The sequence below is a fragment of the Carcharhinus amblyrhynchos genome, chromosome 23 (assembly GCF_965287045.1).
Source record: "Carcharhinus amblyrhynchos chromosome 23, sCarAmb.v2.hapA, whole genome shotgun sequence".
Lineage (NCBI taxonomy): Eukaryota > Metazoa > Chordata > Chondrichthyes > Carcharhiniformes > Carcharhinidae > Carcharhinus > Carcharhinus amblyrhynchos.
The window spans coordinates 27299515-27323835 of NC_137346.1; the positions used below are offsets into that span (position 1 = coordinate 27299515).

The 24321-nt window shown below is 43.2% G+C and overlaps 1 protein-coding gene across 1 annotated transcript in view; it reads left to right on the top strand.

The window, feature by feature from the left end:
- Positions 1-674: 674 nt before the first annotated feature.
- Positions 675-24321, top strand: part of asl (argininosuccinate lyase) — a 35281-nt gene continuing 11634 nt past the window's right edge. Inside the window, exons 1-12 of the mRNA XM_080210385.1 lie at positions 675-794; positions 881-1003; positions 4616-4810; positions 7950-8033; positions 11411-11467; positions 12911-13008; positions 14681-14758; positions 16041-16118; positions 17314-17366; positions 18085-18147; positions 19553-19667; positions 22292-22376. Of these exons, the coding sequence (XP_080066511.1) occupies positions 989-1003; positions 4616-4810; positions 7950-8033; positions 11411-11467; positions 12911-13008; positions 14681-14758; positions 16041-16118; positions 17314-17366; positions 18085-18147; positions 19553-19667; positions 22292-22376 (921 nt within the window). The 5' untranslated portion in view covers positions 675-794; positions 881-988. The remainder of the gene's footprint in view (positions 795-880; positions 1004-4615; positions 4811-7949; positions 8034-11410; positions 11468-12910; positions 13009-14680; positions 14759-16040; positions 16119-17313; positions 17367-18084; positions 18148-19552; positions 19668-22291; positions 22377-24321) is intronic.

Below are 24321 nucleotides of genomic sequence, written 5' to 3' on the forward strand. Positions count from 1 at the left end.
GAGTTCACTCTGCATTGCCTCTATCCTGAGTGTTGGCACTGGATTTAATTCCCACAGACACCGGCCAGCACCCTCTCCCAGCCCACATTGCTCGGGACCCTGTGCCTTGGCACGGTGTGTTTCATTGTAAATCTGACTCAGTCAAAGCCTTTCACAGAGGGTCCTGTCAGAAGTTTAAATTACTCAGCAGTCAGCGGTGAGATCCCTGGGGTCCCGGTGCACATGGGTTGTGTCAGTACCTCTGTTTATGAGCTCTGGATCGCCCATGCACTATTACCCACTCTCTCAATGACCTTCAACAATTTGTGTCAAGGATCATAAATCCCAAGCCTTTTGCTGGGTTCTTGCACCTCTGTACCATTGAGTTTATATTGCCTCTTCCTGTTCTTCTCAAAATATTTCACTTCACACTTCTCTGCAATAAACTTCAGCTGCCACATCCACTCATTCCACCAGCCTCTGTCTATTCCTCTTGAAGTCTGGATTATGTTACCGTTCCACTCTGTAAAAATATGTGTAGAAATAAATTAGTTTTCAGCGCAGAATTCATTAAGCATTATCACGCATGGAGGGTATCTACACAGAGAGAGAGGGAGAGCTGGCGCATGTTAGCTTTGTGTTTAATCTGGAACAGGTTTAGATGTGGACTACGATTCCCAGCAACCTCACTGAGTGTTTTCTTTTCCGCTTCCTGGGGCTGGGAGTTTCGCAGTTTGAACTGATCGGAATTGAAGTGGACAGACAGAGCTGTTGTTAGCCGGGTTGCTGTCAGGAGTAGGTTGGTGTTTTACAAGGTGCGTTAACCCGTCCAAAGATCGGTGACCTGAGCTGATAACCGACATTTAAACAATGTAAACACTGCCATTTGTTCATTCCACAGACTGATCAAAGCTCCAGACTGTTCTGCACCGGCTGCGACCTCCCTACTTACCCACCTGTGTGTTTCAGAACTCCTCCTGTCCTGGGTCCCTGAGATACACTGTGAGAGATGGCCGGCTCGGAGGTAATACTTGCTCTTTTTATGCCAATTCAACACTTTCATTCCAGTTTTCTGAGCTATAGGGAAGTTGTCCAGTATTTTCTCCTGTTGAAAGTTTCCCTTTGTCACTCTTCTTTGCCCTCTTTGGAGATTCTGACTCGAACCGAAGCAGACCTGGACAGTGAAATATTGGAAGGTTGTTTCTCCCCTCTGCCCTGTGCAACATTACTATCCCGAGTCGCAACAGTTGTAGTACACCTGTACAGAGCTCCATGAAAACCTTTGTACCTGATTATTTTCAGGAAATAAATCATTTCCTTGCGCTGAAATATTAGAAGCTACGGGATGAAAGATCCCTATGTGTGTCACAAGAGAAGGGCGGGTTTCTGTTCTGTCATTCTTGGTGTCTATTTCCTTAACTCAATTCTCCCATCAGTCTGGACATATTTGGGTTATACCAGCCATTTAGACCTGTTTTATATTCTTTAAAGGGATATGGGCATTTGTCTCCAATTCCTAGTTGCCTTTGTTCTAAGAGGCAGTGGGTAGTTAAGGGTCAACTGCGGAGCTGTGGGTCTGGAGTCACATGTAGGCCAGACCAGGTAATGAGCATTGAATCATGGAATGGCTACAGTGCAGAAGGAGGCCATTCGGTCCATCAAGGCTGCACCGACCCAGGCCCTTTCCCCAGAACCCTACACATTTACCTCGCTAATCCCCTTAACCTATACATCTTGGGACGCTAAGGGGCAAATTAGCATAGCTAATACATCTAACCTGCACTGTGGGAGAAAACCCATGCAGATACAGGGAGAATGTGCTAAGTCCGCGTAGACAGTGACCCAAGGCCAGTATTGAACCCAGGTCTCTGGCACTGTGAGGCAGCAGTACTAACCGCAGTACCACCGTGCCATAGATTTCCTTCCCTAAAGGGCAGTAATGAACCAGACATAATTTCAGGACAATCCATAGTGTGTAGGTCATGGTTATCTTTGCTGAGACTAGCTGTCTATATTCCAGATCATATTAACTGAATTTAAATTCCACCAGCTACCATGGTGGGATTGAACCTTTGTCCCCTGAGCATTGGCCTGGACCTCTGGATCACTAGTCTAGTGACGTGACCAGTACAGCACCAGTTTGCTGAGAGTTTGGTCCAAGTGTTTCCTAATCTGGGGATTAAAAGAAAACTTCTAAATGAATGCAGATGTCATCACTGCTTGATTCAGTGCCTATTTCCTTCCCTGGCCCAAGCATCCACTGGTGGGTGAAACTAGAACGAAATGGCATGGCCTCAAAATAAGCAGATTTAGGACTGAGTTGAGGAGGAACTTCTTCACACAAAGGGTTGTGAATCTGTGGAATTCCATGCCCAGTGAAGCATTTGAGGCTACCTCATTGAATGTTTTTAAGGCAAGGATAGATTAATTTTTGAACAGTAAAGCAATTAAGGGTTAGGGTGAGCAGACAGGCAAGTGGAGCTGAGTCCACGAAAAGATCAGCCATGATCTTATTGAATGGCGGAGCAGGCTCGAGGGGCCAGATGGCCTACTCCTGCTCCTAGTTCTTATGTTCTTCTATGAATTTGTTGTAAAATTAAGCAAGGGGACTCTGTTAGCCCATGGAGTAAATTCCTGTGTGTTGCAATGCATGTTATTTTTCTTCAGTTAAGTAAGAGATTACATGTGTGCAAACCCAACAAGGGGTGTGGGGCCATTTGATAGTTTAGGAATCATTCCAAATTATTACAAAATAAGTATTTATTGATCACGAGCTGATAACTTTCATGTGCATGTTATACCAGTACAATTCTACTGGACTTAGTTAAATCTCAGCCTTATGGTTCTGTGTCTAATGTACATTTTAAAGGGGATATGTTTTTGGTTATATTTACATAATGTTTAAAGTTTATTCATTGGTGTCACAAGTAGGCCTATGTTAACACTGCAATGAAATTACTATGAAAATCCCCAGGATCGCCACACTCCAACACCTGTTAGGGTACACTGAGGGAGAATTTAGCACGGCCAATGCACCTAATTAGCATGTCCTTCTGGACTGTGGGAGGAAACTGGAGCACCCGAGGAAACCCATGCAGACACAGGGAGAATGTGCAGACTGCACACGGACAGTGACCCAAGCTGGGAATCGAACCCGGCTCCCTGGTGAGGCAGTAGTGCTAACCACTGTGCCACCGTGCCGCCCATGTTAAATGTTACAAAAGAAGCTGTATGACCTCCTTGTTTGCACTTCAGGGTAGAAACAGTCTAGTAGACTCCTTGTTTAAAATTTACCTAGTAGTATTGAGAAAACCCTATTTTAAAATAAATCAAATAACCAATTTTATTTTTCTGTGACCTATCAGATTTTGGATGACTAAAACAACCAATTAAGCTAAATCAAATAAACTGAGGGACAAATTAAAGGAGCGGCCCCTTAAAGGGGTACTCCTTGGGAGAAAAAAAGGAAATCACGACATGAAGCAAAAGTGTTGAGAAATTTTACTCCTGACTCACTGTGTGAATTCACAATGTAACATGTTTGCAACTTTTCCACACACTTTGTTGTTTCCGGCTGAAGTCAGGGGCAGCTTTTTCCTCGTGGGCTTCAGGATCTTACTGTTAGACTGAAATAGGGCTCAGAAACATGCACAGGGCAGGATTTTCTGGCCATGCTCATCCCAAGGCTGGAATTTCCTTCATGAGTTCAACGACCTTTGCATTACGATTCCCATGGCAGGCGGAATGGGAAAATTCCGCCCACAATACCAGGAACAGTCTGTCAGGTGTTTTCCCTGACCCACGCAATGAATAAGCCAGAGGGTGAACTAGCTGCCCAATTAGCAATGGTGGGAGAGTTCTCTAAGCCAGAGGGACAATTGGTCAAACTTCAGCACCGTTGAAGGGAAGTGAGGGAGAGGGTGTCATAACATGGAGCTGGCTTCCTCCAGACTTTTTACAGTTGAACTAGAAATCAGAATCAGCATCCTGGCCATGAGATGGGTTGTACCTTTCTAGAGGACAGCCCCTGCCTGCCACTGCTGCTGAAACCAGGCAGGCAGGGAGGAGGACGAGGGGACCTCTGTGTAGGCCTGGAGTGAAGCCTATTCCCACATAATCCTGCTCCTTCCCAAACTGCCACTGGGATGCCACTTCTAGCTAGCTAGAACTGGGATGCCACTTCTAGTTCCCTACCACCTCTGGTAAACTTGGAGGCTGACTGCAAAATCCCTGTTGATCTCTGACGATAGGCCTTTAACTGATTGAGTTGGCTACTCTCTGTTTGTATATGGATAGCCCTGCCCCTCCCCCCAACCCCACTTCTAGAAAAATGCCCCAGATGAAGCTGGCAAACAGGATCGTGTGACTGCCTACCCTCATCCTGGTTTAAACATTAAACTCAGTGTGTTTTTAAACCAGGTTACTGAGTGCAACCAGGAGATTTAGAAATTCATCTTTTGAATGAGCATTTTAGGACAGTTCAATGGGCTATACTTTTAATGTGTCACATGATCATTCATGCTTCAACAAGGATAGAGATGATGAGTATGTATTTTGTGTTAACCAAGCTCAGGCCACATTGAATATTTTGCAATCAAAGCTTGATAATAAATGCCAATGATTTCATGTTCCCTAGGGTGCTAAATTATGGGGTGGAAGATTTGTAGGAAGCATTGATCCAATTATGGAGAAGTTTAATTCCTCTATGACTTGCGATAAGCGAATGTGGGCTGCAGATATTAAAGGAAGCAAGGCCTATGCCAAAGCTTTGGAGAAAGCTGGTCTTTTAACAAAAACTGAATTGGATCAAATTCTTAATGGAATGGACAAGGTAAGAAATTTTATAACAAACTTGCTTCATGTTCAAAGTAATGAGGTTTCCTGTTCCTGAATGCAACTTTAATCTGTATGTCAGTCACTGAAGTGTCTCAAGGATTGAGTTCAACAGAATATCATTTTTGAGTTCAGGTGCAATTTGTAGGCATGAGTTTTCTGGTTGTCCGTTTGACAGCCCATAGTTATTCCTCATGTTTATTTCGATGGACAGAAAAATAGAGTCACGGAGTTTTACAGCCTTCAGCCCAATGTGTCTGCACCAGCCGACAAGCACCTATCTATTCTAATCCCATTTTCCAGCACTTGGTCCGTAACCTTGCATGCCATGATGTTTCAAGTACTCAGCTAAATGCCTCTTAAATATTGTGAGGATTCACGTATCTACCACCCTTTCAGCCAGTGGGTTCCAGATTCCCACTTCCCTCTGATGAAAAAGATTTTCCTCATATCCTCTCTAAATTTTCTGCTCCTTGCCTTCAACCTATGCCCCCTGGTTATTGACCCCTTTAGTGATGGAAAAATTTCTTCCTATCTATGCCCCTCGTAATTTTGTACACCTCTATCAGTTCCCTCTTCAGTCTTCCCTGCTCCAACCTAACCAGCCTTTCTTCATAGCTGAAATGAAACCTAGGCAACATCCTGGTGAATCTCCTCTGCATCCCTTCAAGTACAATCACATCCTTCCTGTACTGTGGTGACCAGACCTGCACACAGTACCCTAGTTGTAGCCTTACAAGTATTTTACACTGCTTCATCATAATCTCTCTGCTCTTGTATTCTTTGTCTCAGTTAATAAAGGCAAGAATCCCAAATGCCTTTTTAACCACCTTATCTACCTGTCCTCCTACCTTCAGGGACATACGGGCAAGCACCCCAAGGTCCTTCTGTACTTCCTAGTATTGTGCATTCTCTTGCCTCATTAGTCCTCCCAAAAGCATCACCTCACACTATTCAGGGTTAAACTCCATTCACCACTGTTCTGACCATCTGACCAGCCTATCTATAGCACCTTGGAATCTGAGGCTTTCCTCCTCGCTATTTACCACAACACCAATTTTTATATCATCTGCAAATTTAGTGATCATATCCCCCCCCATTCCCTTCTAGATCTCTAATGTACACTACAAACAGCAAGGGACCCAGCACTGATCTCTGCAGCACACCACTGGAGACAGTTACAATACAACCTTCAACTTGGCACTAAGCCAATTTTGGATCCAATTTGCCAAATTGCCCTTAAGCCCATGGGATCAGCTTCTTGACCAGTTTCTCATGAGGGAGCTTGTCAAAAGCTGAAGTCCATGTAAACTACGTCAACTGCACTGCCCTCATCTACACAACTAGCTACCTCCTCGACAATTTCAGTCAAATTTGTTGAACATGATCTCCCCTTGACACAGCCATAATGACTTGATTAATCCTTGCCTTTTCAAGTGGAATTAATCCTGTTCCTCAAGAGTTTTTCCAATAATTCCCCTACCACTGATGTTACACTCACTGGTTTGCAATTACCTGTTTCTTTCCTTACTTCCCTTCTTGAATAATTGGTAGCATATTAGTTGTTCTCCAGTCCCCTGGAATCTCACCTTCTCAATTATAATCAACCCCACCTCCCTGTTTTCTATGCTGTTTTTACTCCTACTCCATAATGAGCACAGATGCAAAGTATTTATTTAATGCCTCATCCACGTCTTTCAGCTCCACACGTAAATTGCCACTTTGGTCTCCAATGGGCCAATCTCTTTCCTTGCTTACCCTTTTTCATTAATATAGTTATGAAATACCTTGGGACTCCTCTTTATTTTCCCTGAGAGTGTTTTTTATGCCCTCTCCTTTGTTCTCCTGATTTACTAAAGACTTCTACTTTCTATACTCTTCTAGGGCATCCACCCCATATCTACCACAAGCCTTCCTTAATTTCCTTACCCAATCCTGTATTTCCCTTGACATCCAGGACTCTTTGGTCCCACCCTTTATCTTTGCAGGAACATGATGGCCTTGTACTCTCCCAATTTCCTTTTTGAATGACTTTCATTACTCTGATGTGGATTTTCCTACAGTAACTGCTCTCAGTCCACTTTGGTCAAATTTTGTCTTATCCTATTAAAATCAGCCTTCTCCCAATTCAGAATCTTTGTTTCTGGTCCATCTTTGTCCTTAACTTAAATCCTACCTAATCATGGTCACTATCACCAAAATGCTCCCCACTGATATCTCTACCACTTGCACGGCTTTATCCCCTAAAGCATTCCGTCCCCTCTAAGCCTTTTACACTCTGACTGTCCTAATTAATATCATACTCTCATGAGTTAATCAATGCCCTCAGTTCATTGGTCTTACCCCTAAGACTCCTTGCATTAAAATAAATGGCATCCTGCCTTGCCATGTTCCCTTGTGCCTTAATATGTCTTGTTTTGCATTTGTTGATGTTTTCTTCATTAATCTTAGTGTAGTGTGCATGTTGCAGTTCCAGGATGAATTTTGGCTGACTGGTTAGGTGTCAAACTAACGTTATAATGTGAGTGAATATAAAATCATTGAACAATAAATCACAGGAGGGTGTTCAGCCCATCAGAACAGTGCTAGCCCTATGATAGAGCTATCCAATTAGTCGCACTCCCCTTCTCTTTCCCCTGTCAGTCGGATTATTTTTAACTTAAATGTTGAATTTTTTTATGAAGGTTATTATCAAATCTTCCTCCTCTATCCTTGCACTTAGGGCATTCCAAATTGTAGCAATTATATTTTAAAAGAAAACGTTTCCTTATTGCTTTTGTGGTCTTGCCAATGATTTAAAATTTGTCCTCTGATTCCCCCTGTTGCAGAAGGAAATAGTTTCTTACGAACTCTATCAAAACCCTTAATTGTTTCACATATCACAATGAAATCTTCCCTTAACTTCCTGTGCTGGGGATAGCTATTGCAGTTTGCATTGTGTCAGTCTGTTAAGTGCACATGTTGCAAAACTTGAATTGCAACACTCACCTTCTCTTAAAAACCAAACACTAATGTTTCGAAAGCTGCTCTCCTGATTTTTACTGGAGGCAATGGAATTGGGTTTTTTTATGCAGATGGTGTCTCAGGAGCTGTGCAATTCGGTGCTTAAAGAAAGGATTTTGATTTCAAACTGTTAGATTTTTGAAGAATGGACAAATGACACTTTCCAGATTAGAGAAGGAGATGAAGACATTCACACTGCCCATGAACGAAGACTGAAGGTAAGAGTGGCCATCCAATATATGTTTCTTAAAACTCAGGGATCCTTTTCAAGAATAATACAGTAGATGGTTAAACTCTGGGACATCCAGATATAGATTTGGAAATAACCTTGAGTTTATAACCTGGATTACCTTCACTGATATCCAGATTCTATTTGGTTCAAGATCCATTGCAGTTTTTCATTATTATATTAGTGACAATCTTTTTGGAAAGTAACTATCCTATCAACTGAACATGTGGCTTGATGCAAATTAATCTTACTTTTCAAAGCTCTCGTGACCAGCAAGAAATAAAAGAACATGGGAACATTAGAGCTGATCAGGAACAGTCTCAATGTCAAGCTTTTGATTTGTGTTTTAATTGCTACATAGGACAACAAGTCTATCACCAAGTACAGCAATCATTAATTATTTTAAGAAAAGCTGGTGGTGGCTAACATTGCTCATGGTCAGCCTGTGTTTTAGTTAGGGAATAAATCATGATGACCTTCACTTGCTCATTCTAACCCTTTCTGATAGGAACCCTACAGTTCAGAAGGAGACCATTTGGCCCATCAAGTCTGCACTGACCAGAATCCCAACCAGGCCCTATCCCCGTAATCCCACATATTTATTCTGCTAGTCCCCCTGACGCTAGGTTCAATTTAGCATTGCCAATGCACCCAACCCGCACATCTTTGGACCGTGAGAGGAAACCAGAACACCTGGAGCAGAATGTGCAAACTCCACACAGACGGTGACCCAAGCCGGGAATTGAACCCGGATCCGTAGCGCTGTGAGGCAGCAGTACTAACCACTGTGCCACCGTGTCACCCTTTTTTAAGTCCCCAAGGTGGCCTCTTGTCACAAATTCTTTCGGAATGCTAAATTGACTTTTTATTGATTAGCAAAATTGAAATTTCAAACTTCTTACAGAGTGTGACAGAGTGGATATTTGATGAGATGTTTTCCCTGGCTGGTGAGATAATCTCACAATGAGGGATTTAAGATCCATTTAAGATTGGCCATTTAAGATAGAGTTGAGGAGAAATTTCTTCACTCAGAGAGTGGGAAATCTTTAGAATCCTCTGCCCCAAAGGGCTGTGGAGGCTCAATGAATGAACAGATTCATTTAAATAATAGCCCATTTTTGCTGTTATTCCTACCAAAATGGCTGACCATCTGCCAGACCCTCGCCCAGTCACTTAGATTATCTATATCCCTTTGCAGACTTTCAGCATCCTCTGCACACTTTGCTCTTCCATCCATCTTAGTGTCGTCTGCGAATTTTGACACACTACACTTGGTCCCCAACTCCAAATCATCCATGTAAATTGTAAACAATTGCGGTCCCAACACTGATCCCTGAGGCACACCACCAATCACTGATCGCCAACCAGGAAAACACCCATTTACCCCCACTCTTTGCTTTCTGTTAGTTAACCAATCCTCTATCCATGTTAATACATTACCCGTAACATTGTGCACCTTTTCCTTATGTGGCAGTTTTGGTGCGGCACCTTGTCAGATGCCTCCTGGAAATCCACATCCACAGGCTCCCCATTGTCCACTGCACATGTAATGTCCTCAAAGAATTCCACCAAATTAGTCAAACATGACCTGTCCTTCATGAACCCATGCTGCATCTTACCTGTGGGACAAGTTATATCCAGATGTCTCGCTATTTCTTCCTTGATAGATTTTAGGATGGTAGCCTCCCTGGATAGGGAGTCTAGAACTAGGGAGGTGGGGTGGGAGAGTGGGGGTGTTTGTCGGGGGGGTTGGTCATTTTGAACTGAGATGAATAGAAGTTTCTTCACTCGACAGATTGTGAAAACATGGAACTCTTTATTTCAAGAGCTGTGGACATTTAGACATGGAGCATCTTCAGGAGAGACTCATAGAGTCATAGAAGTTTACAGCAGGGAAACAGATCCTTCGGCCCAACTTGTCCATGCTGCCATTTTTTTTAAACCACTAAGCTAATCCCAATTGCCCACATTTGGCCCATATCCCTCTATACCCATCTTACTCATGTGACAAAATTGTACCTAGCTCTACTACTACCTCTGGCAGCTTGTTCCAGACACTCACCGCCCTCTGTGTGAAAAAATTAATCAGTAATCTGTAAACTGTCTGTGCTTTATATGCTCTGTCTGAGGCCAGAATTCTCCATTCACCTGACGAAGGGACTAACCCCGAAAGCTAGTGAGTGTACTATCAAATAAATTGGTTGGACTTCAACCTGGTGTTGTCAGGCTTTTTACTGAAAAAATTGCCCCTCTGGACCCTTGAGTAACCCTCCCCTCATATCTTAAACCTATGCCCTTTGGTTTTAGACTCTCCTACCTTTGGGAAAGATGTTGACTATCTAGCTGATCTGTGCCCCTCATTATTTTATATACCTCCATAAGATCACCACTAAGTCTCCAATGCTCCAGGGAAAAAAATTCCATTCTATCCAGCCTCTCCTATCTTAAACCATCAAGTCCTGGTAGCATCCTAATAATAGGTTTTGAATACAAAGGGAATTGAAAGTGTGGGAAAGTGAAGTTAAGGAAGAAGGTTGGCCAGGATCAATTGGAGAGGCCAAATTGGCTATTCCTGTTCTGAATTTTGTATGTTTTTATGATTCTGTTGCCTATTGATTTTAATGTATTTGAAAATGATATACTAAAAAGGGAAGGCTTGGATATAGCATGAACTTAGTACTTCCCAGTCACTTTTTGTTGATAACACTCTTCTCATTGGACAATTGACTCACTACGAGCAACATCAGAGGAGATCCATTGGTGCCTTTGTATTGATATAAACACACAATTTGCTCTCAATGGAGAAGGAGCAACACTCTGGTCATCTCGCTGACAATTGTCTAGAATTTTTTTGTGGGGGGGGTACTCACAGTGGATATATCCTCTAATGTGGTGTCTTCTGAAAGAGTGAGATTCCACACTTGTATAATACATTTTTCAGCATCACAGAGATTTTTCAGCAGTGATGATCACTGATTATGCTGTATAAAACTAACTCATCCCTGAATGCAACAACCCTAATTTGTTTCCATCCATGTTGTTGCCATCATTTTAATGCGGAGTCTACTGGTCAAGACTACAATAGTGCATCATGTGGAAGAGTGCGGTATCTCTAACAGCAACTTGTGGATTTTCAGGGTTAACTGCTCCTGTGCAGATGGAAGATGTTAATGTCAGACTTGCCCTGTAATGATGTCAAGTGCTGGTAGCCTGATGTGGAACAAAATCTGGGCCATAGCTGGGACTGTACAAATTGGCAGATTTCCAGTGCCATTATTTAAATTTGTATATATAAAGTCAGCAGAGATGATTAACTACTTTGAGGAGTGTTCTTATGAATACCTTTTTGTGTAATTTTTATCTCAGGAGCTGATTGGAGAAGCAGCAGGAAAATTGCATACTGGTCGAAGCAGGAATGATCAGGTAAATTTTATACGCATTGGAATCGTAACATCACACCAGGATTATGAAGATCTGCTGGGTTTTTAACTTTTAAAACTCCTCAGTTTCCCTCTTCCTCCTCCCTAGTTCTTTCTGTTACCAATATTTTTGATCTATAATTACTGACCCACCCACCTATAAAAAATAGTTCATCCTTATTTGTTTTATTTCATAGAATCATTACAGCGCAGAAGGAGGCCATTTGGCCCATTGAGCCTACACCAACAACAATCCTACCCAGGCCCTATCGCCTTAACCCCACCTATTTACCCTGTTAATCCCCTGACATTAAGGGGCAACTTATCATGACCAATCCACCTAACCTGCACATCTTTGGAGTCTTTCATGATTTTGAAAGCCCTCATTAAATCTCCCCTCAACCTCTATTCTAGAGCCATTGGGATAGTTCTCCTTCAACACCTCGCACTAACTGCTGTGACATCCCAGGTATCATTCTGGATAATGTCCCCACCAAAGCCTTGAACACCTTGTTAAAATTGTGGTGGCTGGAATAGATCACAATAATCCAAGTTCAGATCTAACCAGAGAATGTCTAGCCTAATGTCATTGCTTGGAAATCCTAGGTGATTTGAACTTTGCTCCCTCAGCCCAAGGAAGCTAAAGTAAAATATGGCAAAATAACTGAAGGCATTTAACTCAGCAAGAGCCATGGTTTACAAAGGGAGGCCACCTTGTTCTGTGTAGCTGAATCTTCATTATTTCACTTATTGAAAGAAAGGTCCAAGAACTGTTTCTGCTTTAATCAAATTAAGATGAATTGATTGGCCACAAGTTTTCGTTAATACTTAAATGGGATGTAGATTTACTGTGTTAACACGTGTGTGTGTGTGTGTGTGTGTATAAAATAACTCCAGGAGTCAGCTATGAAGGAGCCGTGCTTTTATTGCACAGAATGAAAATAAGCAATAACCACAAGCCTGTGGTGAATGCAGCAGGTCCCAACTGGGGCTGAAAGGTTCATGGACCTTCTCGAGGTCTTGCTTTACACAGGGCCTGGTATACGAAGTCTACATGGTTGGCTAATTACCAATCCCCAGTGAACTCATATTCAGTGAGTCTAACTGGCAGATCAGTTAGTGATTCCCCATGCAGATCATGGGGTTATCACAAGATGCTGCTCACATGTTTTACATGTTTGTCAGTGGGCTTTTAGTCAGAAACTGTTGCCTTTTGATAGGGATCGAAGGTCCTTTTTGAAAAGATTGGCATCTGTTGTTTTTGTAGCAACAGCCACTGTGTCTTGAAGACCCACGTCTGTTCACTGTTTGCAACAGCTGTTTGTGTGTGTGTGCATGTGTGTGTGTGTGTGTGTGCGTGTGTGTGTGTGTGTGCCATTGGATAGGGTACGCTACTGCCAGAGCACCATAAGCAATTCATAACTGTATACGATAAACTCTTTTGTAGGTGGTTACTGATATGAGACTATGGCTACGAGATGAAATCCCCGTTCTGATGGGTCACTTGCAGCAGTTAATAAAAACCATGGTTGAAAGGGCTGCTGTGTAAGTTTTATGGTCTGTACGTCGTGGTTTTTGACAGTGTGTACAGGTTTTTCTAATCATTTCACAGATGATTGCAATTTATTTTGCATCATGTTGTTCACATGACATAATATCAGTGGAGCAATATCCCTGATTACAATGGGGCAAATATCACCAAATCGAAGTCAAACCTGGGGCCTTGCCTGTGGTAGTTTTGCCTGCATTTTGAAGCTCTATCTGCAGGGTCCCAATTCCCTCACAATGCGATGTTTTTAAAATTCATTTTGCAGGATGTGGGCGTCGCTGGCTAGGCCAGCATTTATTTATTGTCCTTGAGAAGGTGATGGTGAGCCACCAGCTTGAATCGCCACATTCCCTGTGGTGTATGGCACTAGTTTAGCTAGTTTAATCGCTGTCATCAGTTGTTTTGTTTTTAGAGCTGTTCCTAACCTCCTATACGGTAGGTGCTGACTTCCTGTTGGAGCAATCGCTCCTCAGGAGTAAACAGCTCTCTGGCCCTCCTCCCAAATGACCATCATTCCAGCTGGAGCCCAGATGTGGCTGTCTGCAGGGCACCATTCAGAAAACGTCATGTCCATACCAGTCCTCTTTGCATATCCATATTTCCATGGAAACAGGAGTAGGCCATTCGGCACTTTGCGCCTGCTCCACCATTCATTATGATCATGGATGATCATCAAATTTAGTATCCTGATCCCACCTCCCCACCCCCCACACCCCCCCTCCTCCCCTTACCCCTCTGATCCCTTTGGCCCCAGGAGCTATATCTAATTTCTTCTATATCTAATTTCCTTCAGGAGTTACATGGGTGAGCAGGAGTGAAGATCATGACTGTTTTTTCCCCTTTCCTTCCTTTATGCTTAATGTTGAGGAAAAATTCCAGAACTCTTTTGGCACCAGCAACAGCTCAATAGTCACTGCAGTAGCCTCAGCGGGCAAGGATGTTGGGAAAGCTATGGGGCGTTGGCATCAAAGCCAAGCCCAATCTTGCCTTCACTCAGCAGGACTTCTGAGAGAAATTGGTGAATAATAACATGCAGTAGGATAACTGGCTGATTTTAATTTCCATCCTCTGCCGCCCATCTCTTCAGCCTGTTTATTGAGCTGGGCCATCAAACCAATCATTATTCAACTATCAAGAAAATTAGGTTTAACAAAGACCATTTGCCCAATCGTGCCCACCCCTGTCTATGAGTAACAATCTTGTGCATGGATTCTCTTTACTTCTCACATGGTATTAATTGTGAACTGTTTTTTTTTAATTGTGGGACAAGGGCATCGCTAGCTGGTCAGCATTTATTATCCATCCGTGGTTGTCCTTGGAAGGCACTTGAGAATCAACCACATTGCTGTGGCTCTGGAGTCACATGTAGGCCAGATTAAGCAAGGTTGGAAGATTCCTTTCCCTAAAGGACAATCAGATGGGCTTTTCCAACAATCAGTTGTTGTAGATTCTTAATTCCAGATTTTTAAAATTTAATTCAAATTCCACCATCTGCCGTGGCGGGATTTGAACCCAGGTCCCCAGAGCATTAGCTGATTTTCTGAATTAATAGTCTAGCGATACTATCACTAGGCTGTCACCTCTCCTATTTCTGGTAGTTTGTTCCACAAGGGATGTGATTCGGTTGTTGCATTGTTAAAACATTTTCTGTTCTGCTTTGTCCCCTAGTGAGATTGATATCCTTTTCCCTGGATATACTCATATGCAAAGAGCACAGCCAATTCGATGGAGTCATTGGATTCTGAGGTGATTGCTGTTTTACTTGGTGTTAGATTAAACAGCTGAAAAGCGGCAGACACACTGTAAATGGTCAAACTCCATGTCTATATTTGTTAGCACAGGTAACAAGAGACGGCACTTTACAATCACACACTGGGTGATACATTCACGCCATTAACTCTAATTTTCAAATGACTACTGTAATATCATAGGAAGTCTTCAGAGCTTTGGGAGGAAATGACTGGAGTATTAAACAAAGGGCATTTTAACCAGCAGTTGAAATTCAGTTACTTCAACCATGCGTGGACATTTTTCAGGGATGATCAGAGTTAGTTTTTATTTTTAACTTGAAAGCTGTTTCAATGTTACCATAATAAAAAATGGCTATAAATTAGGCAATTATAATCGTGCTTTTAATAGAAGTAATTCTATCTTGATCTTTTGCCAAAACATGGAACAGAATTCTGCTTGTCTAGTTTAAAAGTTTTTAAAGTTTATCTATCAGTGTCACAAATAGGCTTACATTAACACTGCAATGAAGTTACTGTGAAAATCCCCTAACTGCCACACTGCATTGCCTGAGGGAAAATTAAGTATGGACAATGCACCTAATCAGTCTTTCAGACTGTGGGAGGAAACCAGAGCACCTGGAGGAAACCTACATAGACACAGGGAGAATGTGCAAACTCCACACAGACAGCAACCTGAGGCTGGGAATTGAACCTGGGTCCCTGGCCCTGTAAGGCAGCAGTGCCTTGTCTACTTGCATGAAAAAACATTTAGTGGCACTATTCTAAGAAGAGCAGCAAGTTCCTCAAATGTGCTGGCCAGTATTAGTATCAAAAATGGATTGCCATATCATTTTCTATAGGTAGGCTGCTGCAGAACGTGATGATAATCACACTTCAACAGTGCCTTCAGACTGCTGTGGGACATCCTGACACAATATCCATACTGCCCGATGACATCAACGTATTGCAATTCTTAAATCTTGTAAAGATATTAAACTCATTTAATAGCAAGAATTAAAATCTGAATGGTCTGAACGTTTGCTTTTGAGCAGTTAGATGTTCCTTATTATTGTGTTTTGGCTTATTTCAAATGATTTGAAAAATTCCAGCAGTCCTGAGGATATTAAAGATCGTAAGATGTAACTTATTTTAATTGGGCACCGACCTCTCTTAAAAATCCAAACAATGTTCTCGCGATTTTTTTTTTGGAAAGACATTAGTGTGAATGAACTATATTGTTGATTGCAGAACTGTACAAGGTTAATTTTTTGGTCAAAGATGTTTGTTCTGTTTTATAGCCACGCTGTTGCCTTGTGTCGTGATGCTGAAAGACTGGAAGAAATTAGAAAAAGAACCAATGTCCTGCCTTTGGGAAGGTGCAATCTCTGTCTTTGTAAATGCAATGCCTTATAGAAAGTAATGATGAACATTACATAGAATATTGTAAGGCGTACGGCATCAAAACAGGCCATTCAGTCCAACTTGCCAGTGTACGCATTTATGCTTCATTGGAACCTCCTTCTATCTTACCTTAGCTAATTCCCTCAGCGTAATCCGTTACTCTGTTTCCCTTCATATGCTTAATTAAAGAAACTTAAAATGCTCGAAAATCTCCGCAGACCTGGCAGCATCTGTGGAGAGAGAAACAGTTAATGTTTCAAGTCTGTGTGAGTCTTCAGGGTTAAAGAGAAGGAGAGATGTGATGGATGTTATACTGTTCTGGCGAAGGCCTAGTAGGTGGAGCAAAATAGGTCAGGGATAGGTGTGATCTAGCAGAGATTTGACAAAGATATAATAGAACACCAGATGCAGGGTGTGTTAGTGGTAGTGTTACAGACTAAAGGAGTGAGGAAAGTGGCTGAAAAGTAATTGTGTGTTAATTGTGAAACTCTTGTGGAAGCAAAACTTAAGAACAAGTGACAGATGAAAAAATGTAAAGGAGACTGTATTGGGGACAGTAAATACAGTAGATCAAATCTGCCATTTCTTCAACTCCAACATGATGCCACCACCAAGCACATCTTCCCCTCACCACCCACTCAGTTAGCATTCTGTAGGGACCATTCCCTCCATGAGACCCTGGTTCACTCCTCCGTCACCGCCAACTCCTCCTCGCCTTTCCACAGCATCTTCCCATTCAATCGCAGAGGCACCCGCCCCTGTACCTCCTCACTGTTCATGGCCCCAAATACTTCTTTCTGCAGCCTGATAATGACTAAGTTTCACATTTCTCATCCTTGTTTCAAATCCTTCCCGTGGCTTCACTCCTCCCCTCCGGCACAATTCCAAAAGGGTTCATTTGCATCTCCTTCAGTTTGGTGCGAATTGAACACTTCAATGGTTATACCAATGCGATGCCAAGAGAAATGTGCCATTTTATGACTAAGAAAGTTACCTCTCATATCATTGCATTAATGCTTTGTGTGTATGTGTGTGCATGTGCTTGTGTGTGGTAATTTAACATACTGGTTCTTGCTAGCAAACAGGGCAAGTTTGTCCTTCAATATTAATTGCACCAGTTAGAAATGTCCCATGATCTATTCATTTAAACTTACTGCTTTATTCTCCTAGTGGTGCGATTGCTGGAAACCCTTTTAAGATTGACAGAGAATTCCTTTCTAAGGGTAAGTTTTGAAAAGTCTGTAAACAATGCTCAGGTTTAGATAGTTGATGAGGACCGTGTTAATTAGGTACTGGCTATTTCAGTAACCCGAGAAGATTATATATCCTTTCATATTTTTATATTAGCATTACTAAATTGTGTCATAATGGTTTCAAAGAGCAATATCGCAGTGGCACAGTGATTAGAATTGCTGTCTCACAGCGACAGGGACGCAGGCTTGATTCCTAACTTGGGTTCCCACTTGTGAAAAATCTGCACATTCTCCCCGTGTCTGCGTGGGTTTCCTCCAGTTGCTCCAGTTTCCTCCCACATCCTGAAAGACGTGCTGGTTAGGTGCATTGGCCATGCTAAATCCTCCCTCAGTGTACCCAAACAGGCACCGGAGTGCAGCGAGTTGGGGATTTTCACAGTAACTTCATTGCAGTGTTAATGTAAGCCTGCTTGTGACACAAATAAATAGAACCGGTTACTGAAAGGTTGAGTGCTGTCGATTGTAAATTGCCCAAGATGGTTAGGGAATGGAGAAAAAGATGATGGAAAGCTTGCTGACAATTATTTTCAAAAGGGACGCAGTCCATTGTGCTTTCTTTGAGATAAATATCTTCATCTGAGTTCTCCAGGATTTAAATTGCTTGCAACAGTTCCTCCGATGAGTTTGTTTTATTGTCCATTAGGAACTAAATTGCACAAAACCAATTGTCGATCTGTTTGACTTTCAGAGCTGCAATTCGATGCCATTAGTTTGAACAGCATGGATGCAACCAGTGGACGAGATTTTGTTGGTGGGTACAATTCCTCTTACTAGGCAAGCAATTTGTAGATGATTGTACAAAGAGTAAATAGTTTCTTATTCAAATACAAATAGAGTAACATTGCGTCACCTAACCCTGCAATCTCTCAGGTTCTGCAGCCTGATAAATTACTACGTTTTACGTTTCTCATCCTTGTTTTCAAATCCTTCCTGTGGCTTCACTCCTCCCCTGCGGCACAATTCCAAAAGGTTTGCACTCCTCCAATTCTGGACTCTTGCCCTTCCCTGATTTCTACCACTCCACTTTTGGCTGGGGTGCCGTTAGTTGCCTAGTTCCTGAAATCTAGATTTGCCTTTCTAAATGTCTCCACTTTTCTGCACCAATTACTCCTTGTCCTCCATTAAAACCTATCTCTTTGACCAAACCTTTGGATATTTGCATTTTTTTATGATTTGGTGCCAAGATTTGTTCCAGGAAAGCATTAGGACCTTTTATTGCATTAAAAACTTGATATGAATCAAGTTGCTACATTGAAATGTTCTCTGTCTATACATTTGTGATGTTGTTTATGAATAAAAATTTAAGCCAGCCACTTGTGAAAGAAATGGTTTTGCAGTTGTCTTTCTATTTAACATTTCTGCCTATGAATGGGTTAGGATCAAAACATTTCCACCTGAGATTATGCAGATGGGGAAGGCTTCTGCCTGAGAGTAGTCTCAGACCATGTGGTGCCTCGTCTACCATGAGGGTCTGCTGAGGAAAGAGATGAGAAAATAATTCGATGGGCATTGACACAGACAGTCACCCGAGGCTGGAATTGAACCCGGGTCCTGGCACTGTGAGGCGGCAGTGCTAACAACTGTGCAATGGTGCCAGCCCATTTCTCCATGCATATGCTACAATGGCCAAATGACCATCATTTCTATCTACCTTGTGTCCTGTAATGAAGTCTACTTCGTTAGTACATTAGGCTGTGGGTCAAGAACGGAAAATGCTGGAAGCATTCACTAGGAGATTAGCCTGCAGCTGTGTTTCCTGTCAGGATGCGGCCTGCCCTGCGCCACTCTGATTTCCAGTATCTGCACTACTTTACACTTGAGTCGACATGATTTTGTATATTTTTGGCCTAAGAGGAGCTGAAGGAGCTCTGTAAGGAGTCAAAGGCTAAGCATCATCAAATGGTTGCAACATGGAAGGAGGCCATTTGGTCCATCGCGCGAGTGCTGACTCTCTGCAAGAGAATTCAGCCAGTCTCTCTTCTTTCCCAATAGCCCTATAAACTTTTTCCTTTCCTCTTCAATGGCTTATCTAGATGTCTTTGAAACTAATTACAGCTGTGAGGTAAATGTATGCGAGTGTGTTTTATCTGTACAGGGAAACGTCGCGTTTGTTTCTATAGGTTATGTACTTAACATTTTGCTCTGGTTTATTTAAGCTGAGATCCTGTTCTGGTGCTCCCTGTGTCAGATCCACCTGAGTAAGATGTCTGAGGATCTAATCATTTACAGCACCAAGGAATTTGGATTCGTAAGTCTGTCCGATGCCTACAGGTGAGTCCAGAACCAGTAACTTAGTTTGCTTTCTACTGGAGCTGGTTCCAAAGAACAACGCGTTATTTGTTTGGGTTGGGTGTACATTTTATTAAGAGTTTAATGTGTAAACGGTTAGCAGTTGGAGAATTATAAGCACAGATTATATGAAGAGACCTAGGCAACATGGACCCAAAAACAGATCCATAAATAGAGACATGTACATCTGAGCTGTGGAAGTGTTTGACCTTATCATTCAAGAATTTTCTTTTCAATGGAATTCCTTCATGGATAAATGATTTATAACAGCAATAAGATATTTTGCCTGAGCTTTTTGTTTTAGGTTTGTCTTCCTATGAGGTGCATTTTTGCACAAGTGGATAAATCTTTGCACAAATTTTGATTGTAGAAAGTTTAGATAGAAGGCAACAGTGAAAAGGGTAGAGGTGATAGATTTCTTTCTTATTTAGTTAATTTAATCACGCTGGTACATTGCGATGTTACTGTTATGATTGCTGATAAGGAGACTCAAGTTTAAGTCCCAGTTTCGATACTTATGCTTGAATCTCATTTATATTCTGTATACTTTTGGCTGCATCGCTGACAGTCCCAACTGCAAACACCTCGCCGGGGGTAGTGGGGGGTGGAATTCACCAGCCCCATTTGCTGGAGGCAGGAATCCGAACATCCCGTTGACTGGAGCATTGAGGCTAAAACAGGATTCCCGATGGCCATCAAACCTGTCGCCATTCACCCTACCTGCCCCACCGGCTTCAATTAGATTCCTGCCCAGACAGGGCAAGAGATTGTTGGTTATGCAAAACTGCCAACTGGAATGTAATTAATAGGCTCGAATCTCAATTTAAAACTCTCCCGTTGTACACCCACCTCACCAGTGGGATCTGCACTGGACGAGCTTTTGTGCTGGTCATAAGTAGCGTGGACCTGGCGCAGTGGGACCTGAGGGGGATCAAGGAGGTAAGTGCAATGCCCAAGTTCTCCTCTGATATTGCCAGGCTGCAGAGGGAGGATTCCTCAAGAGTGCTGGGGATTGGGTTGTCTCAGGCTGGGGACAAGGGGTTGACCTCGGCACTTTCCACAGGGTTAGGGACAATGTCTAAACTGCCCTTTCTAGGCCAAGGAAACCTGCATATCACTCTTGGCATGGTGATTTCAGGCAACTCTCTGATCAATATCTCCATCTGATCTGTGGACTGTAAAAATTGTGAAGTGGGTTGATTAATCTCCATGCCCCTTGTGGCATACTTCCAAATCCCAGCAGCAGTCATTCTGCGAAAGGGATTCTCCTTTCTCTCTCTCAGAAGTTGCAGATGTGAGAAGACCTTCAGTCACTTTCATAGGGGGGTACTCATCCACCAGTACAGGCTGTCTCACATCCTCATTCCAACCTGAAAAGTGTGTAGATGAATCCTACAGGACAAGGGATATCCCTTGAAAACATGGCATTGAATATAAGAGCAGAGAGGTTATGGTGGAGCTGTGTAAAACGCTGATTAGGCCACAGTTGGAGACCTGTGTGTAGTTCTGGTCACCTCACTGTAGGAAGGATGTGATTGCACTAAAGAAAGTGCAGAGGAGATTCACCAGGATGTTGCCTGGGCTGGAGTGTTTCAGGAATAAAGAGAGTCTCGATAGGCTGGTGTTGTTTTCCTCGGAGCAGAGAAGGCTGAGGGAGGACCTGATTGAGGCATAGAAAATTATAAGGGGCACAGATAAAGTGGATAGGAAGGAATTTTTCCCCTTAGCAGAGGGATCCCTGGCTCTGTGAGGCAGCAGTGTTAACCACTGTGCCACTGTGCCATCCAAGACTAAGCCAAATAAGGCTGGTTGCAACAGCCTCATTGATAATGTAGGGGTTATAAATCACTCCCATTTGGCCCATCTTTTGTTGAAAATCAATTAAACAAACCGAGGAACAACATGAAAGGGGCATTGGCCAAATGGACCGAGGCATCTCTGGGTCTAAATGTGGGGAACCTGTCTCGATATTAATTAAGGACCCACCCATATGAAAATTGGGACATTAATTAGTTGTCCACAGGACACAGATTCCTGATGGGAAAACAATCCTGATTCCCGATTCCACTCTCCATGGCAAAAACACAGCCCTATCTGTCTGCTTCAGGGAAGTTTCTACAGCTGTGGCAGTGACATTGGAGAACCGATTCCTCAAATCGTTTCCTGGCATAAATATACCTCAAGAGGAAGTTATGTTCCCTGGGTCTGATTAATTGTGAAAGGGGCTGAAACTCTCTGAAAGGATGATGACATGTTCATAGAATCTTACAGTGCAGATGAAGGCTACTCAAACCATCGAGTCTGCACCGACCACAATTCCACCCAGGCTCTCTTTGCACAACCCTGTGCATTCACCCTGCGAGTGTCCCCTGACACTATGGAGCAATTTAGCATGGCCAATCCACCTAAGTGCTATTTAGGGGTGTGTGTGTGTGTGTGTGTGTGTGTGTGTGTGTGTGTGTGTGTGTGTGTGTGTGTGTGTGTGTGTGTGTGTGTGTGTGTGTGTGAAGCGGGGGGGGTGGCAATAATGTGCATCTTAATGGATGGATGGGTGAGGTGCGGATAAAGAGAAACTGTTACGCACACTTAAATGCTTGTGGTTTCAGCACTGGGAGCAGCCTGATGCCCCAGAAGAAGAACGCAGACAGTTTGGAACTGATTCGAGGCAAGGCTGGAAGTGTGCTTGGGCGGGTAAGTATATCGTGATATTGTGTGACAGTCTTACTGAGGAGTCACATCACTTCAGCTGTCCTCTCCCTCCCATGTGTATTTATAACTGAGTTATACATTTTGACAGTCAGTCACTAAGTACAAATACAATCTAAACGATTGACTCATGTGTTAATTCCTTCATGAAATAAATCCCTGGGCTGCTGCTTTAAAAAATTAAGGCACAAACCTGGGAAGTCAGCAAGATATTGAGGCAAGTTAGGCACATTGCTAAAACTGGTTTGTGCCAAATCTGATCTGGGTGTGTTTGAAGAATTCACACACACACTCCAAAGTACAGAATTTCAATGACTCAGCACTGTTGTGTCTCTGTGCATTCAATCACCTTCATTAAACCTCAAGTTCCAAAACAAGGCATTAAACCTTGGTTAGAATGCAGAAAGAGGCCATTCGGCCCACTACGTCCATCTGGATTTTCTGCTAGAACAGCTCAGCCTGTGACAGTCCGTCATGTTTTCCCCACAGCTCTTCAGATCATTATCCTTTTCTCTCCGGAAAGCTGGGATTGATGCTGCCTTCACCTTATGTGCTCTGGCGGTACATTCCTGATCCTAACCATTGGCTATGCCAAAGTAAAAATGTTCCTCAGTCCCAATCATACTTTCTCATTTGTACGAAAGTTGCAGTGCAAAAAAAAAACCTCCTGGTTTACAATTCCTCACTGTTAATGCAGCCTACAGGATATTTTTCCCCAAAATATCTTCCCCTTCTTTTGCCAGGCTCCAGCTTGACAGGACTTTGTGCCCAAGTGACTATGGCTAGGATTTTTGGAGGGCAGCGTTTCCCTTCCTGTCAACCTAGGAGATGTTGGCAAACACATCACTGCCAATACTGGCTCCCCGCAGCTATTTAATGTTCCAACGAGCATTAAGGAGCTGAAGGCTGGACTTCTGCCCCTCACGTAGGAGGAGGAAGTCACAACTCAGAGAGCTGTCAGCAAGTCAGACTGCTTGATAGCTCACTAGTCCCAGCAGTGGCAAGTTGCTACAGTGGTGAGGGCTGGAACTGCCAGCAGTCCCCAGAATCTAAGTCATGGGAGGGTAGGTAAGTTTGGGGGTTCTCAGAGCAAATGGGGGGCCAAGTAGTGGATGGGGTGGGCAGAGAGGGGGATGGGTGGTAATTTAGAGGCTAGGGTAGTAGTAAATCCCTGCAGAGGCCGGACCTTTATTTTGGGGATGGGGGGGTTACGCAGTGCTGCAAATGAACAAAGAACAAAGAAAATTACCGCACACGAACAGGCCCTTCGGCCTTCCAAGTCTGCACCGCCCATGCTGCCCGACTTAACTAAAACCCCCCATCCTTCTGAGGACTATATCCCTCTATTCCCATCAAATGATGTCCCCCCTTCCTGCCTGAGGCCTGAGCAGGGTGTCTTTTCAGACTGTCCTCCTCTCCCCACCACCGCCCCCGCCCCTGAAATCTGCCCGGCAGCCTGAAAATTGAGGGATGGAAGTAAGTGGCCCTCAAGCGGCTGCTAATTGGCCACTAAAGGGCCCCAGTTGGGGCAAGGATGAGTGTACCGGCCAGGCCTTTCCCATTCCATCCATTACATTCAGTGAGGTCAAGATGGGCGAGAGTCCAGTGGGAAGGCCATGCAACAGATTGCCACCACCCAATCCAGCCTACAAACCGGCTGGTGGGAGAACATAATATTCTGCCCCATGTTTCAAATGAAGTGTAAGAATGAGTATCGGCTGGCTATTCACCCATGGAGGACATCACAGTTGAATGTGCCTCTGTGTGCACGTTGAGCAGGTATTTTTGGAACAGCCCCACAGCTGTTTATAACCCCTCTTCGTGTTTGCACATGTCTCAACCCAGAGTCACTCCAGCCCCAGTTGCAGAGAAATTTCTGTGATTGATTTGACTGATGCAACTGAGAATTCTTTCACAAAGCTTTGGAATT